The 3362-nt window shown below is 46.8% G+C and overlaps 1 protein-coding gene across 1 annotated transcript; it reads right to left on the bottom strand.

Annotated features, from left to right (window-relative positions):
• Window positions 1-342: 342 nt before the first annotated feature.
• Window positions 343-2286, bottom strand: LOC104558386 (interleukin-20-like). Its single transcript, XM_010202952.2, has 5 exons — window positions 2128-2286; window positions 1951-2016; window positions 1042-1194; window positions 584-658; window positions 343-476 (listed from the first exon to the last, which is right to left on the bottom strand). The coding sequence occupies exons 1-5, from the start codon at window positions 2284-2286 to the stop codon at window positions 399-401; spliced, it is 531 nt and encodes a 176-aa protein (XP_010201254.1). The 3' UTR covers window positions 343-398.
• Between the last annotated feature and the right edge of the window lie 1076 nt (window positions 2287-3362).

Consider the following 3362-nt stretch of genomic DNA (forward strand, 5'->3'; position numbering starts at 1 on the left):
CTACACCCATCCTTCCAGCAGGCACTCAGCAGCCATGAATATCCATCCTCTGCACAAAAACATTATCATTTACACAACACTTTTATTATTTGATCACAGCTTATGCCTGCCAGCAAGAGAAACCCTTTTCTCTTTCCCTTTGGAGAGCATCCTCTGACAGAAGTCAGCTAAGCGGGTGCTGTGCTGACTTGATCAAATTTGATATTTCCATCCTAATGCAGGACTCTGCTGGTGCCTTCACTCATGTGCCTGCCTGGCAAAACACTCAGCATTTGGGCACAGCTGCAGTCAGTGAGAGACTGCAGTGATACAATACGTTATTTTCCTCTTCAGGTATGTGCAATGTCCCAGCAGCTTCGTTAGCCCTGGCTCGTGGTGGGTCATTAGAGAGACGAGATTTAATGAGATTTCTCCATCCAGTCCAGTAGGATGTCCAGCTCACCCAAGGATTTCATTGCTGCAGATGTGACATTCAGCTGAAGTGATGTAAAGGAACAGGTTGTAAGCAAAGGTAGTGAGTGCAGCCCAAGGTGAAGAGAACCTGAACATCTGTGTTAGTTGTTAGACTTAGTCATCAACTTACCCCCTCGTAGTTCACAAGTATTTGCTTCAATTTCTCAGTGGATTCCTGTCCACACAAGCACTTATTTTCCTCATGCTAGAAAAATAAGACAGAATTCATTAGTCTCGGGGGTTTGTTTCTAAAAATGAGAGACCACTTCCCAGTTTAACTGAGACCTGGTTAAACCCTGAGAAAAGGCTGCAGGTCCTTAAATCAGAGTCCAACTAAGAGCAGAGTTGACTTCCACAGACACGGGGACAGGATAAATGTTTTTGAGAAGGAACTTGGGAGTGAGCGGATGAGCAGGCAAGCATCAAAGTTCCTCCACAGACACACATGCCCTTCACATCATGTTTCTTTCTACTCTTGTTACAGCCATTTTTATTTACAAAGGTTTTGAAGTTTTATAAATGCTCAGGTTAATTTATATGCCACATACTAACAGATGGGACTCAATTGCAGCAGCACCCAAGACTCACACACTGCTCGAGTTTCCTCTTCACACTGAGGAAGGAGTTGGCGATGCTGCTGATTTTTCGGTTGACATATGAATCCTCTGTCTTGCAGTGCTTGAAAACTTTGTCCACGTAGAAGTTGAAGAGGTGGTGGGTCACGCAGCATCTATCTGAGGACTTCAGGAACAAGTTTCATTCTAAGAAGGTCTTCTAAATGAACTGGTAGTCACCAGCCCTTCTGCCCCCCTCTAGCAAACCCTCTCTGACACTGAGCCCAGTAGCTGAGGGCAGTGGGATGTTTTGGCTCATGTGAAGCTTTTTCAGTGATGTTTGCTGTACATTGGTAACATATGCAGGCAATCATTTCAGACTGATTTTCCGGGAGCTCCATCCCCAGGAAACCTCATTGAGTCAACAAAATAATAGTAGCTGGGTATTAGAGGCTGAGACCTGACATAGTGACCCATGTCTAGTGCCTTCGAGTGCAAGAGGGGTGCAAAATACCTATTTAGGATGTATTTCACCAGCTTTTGGATTCTTTAATACCTTTCCACCCAAATTCTGATTCACTTCCCTGTGCCTTCAACCGACTGAGGTGGTGGGAAGCTGCAGCTAAAGCTCCTGTAACTGGAGCAGCACATGCCACAAAAAAAGAACTATCTCTGCCCACCATTTCTGGAAAGAGAGTCAGGGTGAAAGCCTGGGGCAGGAACTGGCAGCGGGACACCCACCTCTTCTCGCATACGTGATCCACATCACTTCATCCTCCCTGACCCGCGCTGCCTGACAGCGGCTGCGTGTCACGGGAACTCGCAACCCATGGTGCTGAGTAACGTCCCCAAAGGCTGATGATGCACTTTGTGACTGGCGGCAGGGAGCCAGCCAGCCAAAATTACTCCAGAAAAGCCCTGGAGACGTGGTAAGGACACCTACCTTAACCTTGTGCAGAGACTGTGGATAAGACAAGATGCTGAGGGTCCTGATGGGGTCCCTGGCTTGCTGCACGGGAGAGGACAGAGATCGTGAGGTGCATGTGGGCTCCAGAGAGGCTTCAGAAGCAGCAGAACAAAGAGCTTCCCCAACTCCATTGGAGCCGGGAGCAATACTTACGATGTTGGCTTTAATTGTGGTGAAACCAGACCTAATCTCAGTCATGCTCATTGAAACCCTGCAGGGCCCAAAGTGGAAGACTTTGTTCCCAGCTGTTGGTGTCAAATTCAACCAACAGGACATGGAGAAGAGGCAGAGAAACAAGTGGGATCCCTTCATGCTGCTGCAGGACGCAAGCACAGCCGGCTGTCTGGGAAACCTCTTCAAGGAAGACAGTATTGCCTCACTGTCTTTCCTAAACAACACAATTGTGATGCCTGTGAAGATAAATGTATTTTATATAACACTCACACTGGTATACTTGTATTAAAAAGCCCACAGTGACTGGTATCTCTCACCCATTTCTCTTTTTTGACTCCCTGTGTGCAAGAGAAAAAATAAAACAAACCCAAATATTTAACAGAAGACCCCGAAATAAGGAGAAAAAAAGATAAATAAAACACCAGTAAAAGGTTCCAGCAAAAAGTTACCCTGAAAATTGTAATGAGAAAAGGTCATTTACATGTTTAAATGTCTGTTGCCTCAGAAGCAGCAGCAGGTAACTGTGACTGAGAGCAGCAGATCCCCAAGTCTGATCACAAAAGAAAATGCTTTCCCTCAGAAACAGCATCCTTCAAGTGCAAGTCCTGTTTGCACTGAAAATCAAGGTTATTAATGAAAAAAAGCCCTTTCCGAGACAGGCTGTAGGAACACAAGGAAATGTACTGGAGCAGAAACAATAGAAGAGTAAAAACCAGCCTCGTACCTCGTTCTTTGGTGTGGGTTCACCTGAGTCATTGACATCTGGCCCGAAGAGCTCCGAAGGACACGTTTTTATCCAGGTATTGGGAGGAAATAACTCTCGGATTAACTTTTGGGATTTTTCCTGCTTTTCCCAGCGTGTATTTCCCTTTGCAATTTGCTGAGTTAATGAGGCAGTGAAAGGGACCAACTGTCTCACCCACAGGTGTTTCCCTCACCTACGGAGGCGGGAAATCTTGGCATCGCTGCATCTTTCTTCATTCGGGAAGGACGTGATCAAAAGGAGGGACCATCATGGGGGTTCCATCCCAAAACGACCATCTCTGTTCTCCCCAGGCTGGAGCTGCACTGACAGTCCCCTCCCCCAGAGAGAAGCTGCTCCTGGCTCATGGCATTGGGCTGTGGGAAGATGAGCAGCATCATCCCCACCCCGGGGTGCCAGTGGTCCAAACACACCAGGGCTACTGGCAACAGGACATGGTGTGCTAGTAAAA

This window comes from Colius striatus, chromosome 22 (genome assembly GCF_028858725.1).
Source record: "Colius striatus isolate bColStr4 chromosome 22, bColStr4.1.hap1, whole genome shotgun sequence".
Classification (NCBI taxonomy): Eukaryota; Metazoa; Chordata; class Aves; order Coliiformes; family Coliidae; genus Colius; species Colius striatus.

What these genes read in the sequence shown, in the direction of transcription:
- LOC104558386 (XM_010202952.2), bottom strand. Translation starts at nt 2,286, where the DNA reads ATGAAGGGATCCCACTTGTTTCTCTGCCTCTTCTCCATGTCCTGTTGG. An exon ending in CCACAATTAAAGCCAACATC is followed by an intron (nt 2,017 to 2,127) that starts GTAAGTATTGCT and finishes TCTCCCGTGCAG; the next exon opens with CAAGCCAGGGACCCCATCAG. An exon ending in AGAGGAAACTCGAGCAGTGT is followed by an intron (nt 659 to 1,041) that starts GTGAGTCTTGGG and finishes TTATTTTTCTAG; the next exon opens with CATGAGGAAAATAAGTGCTT.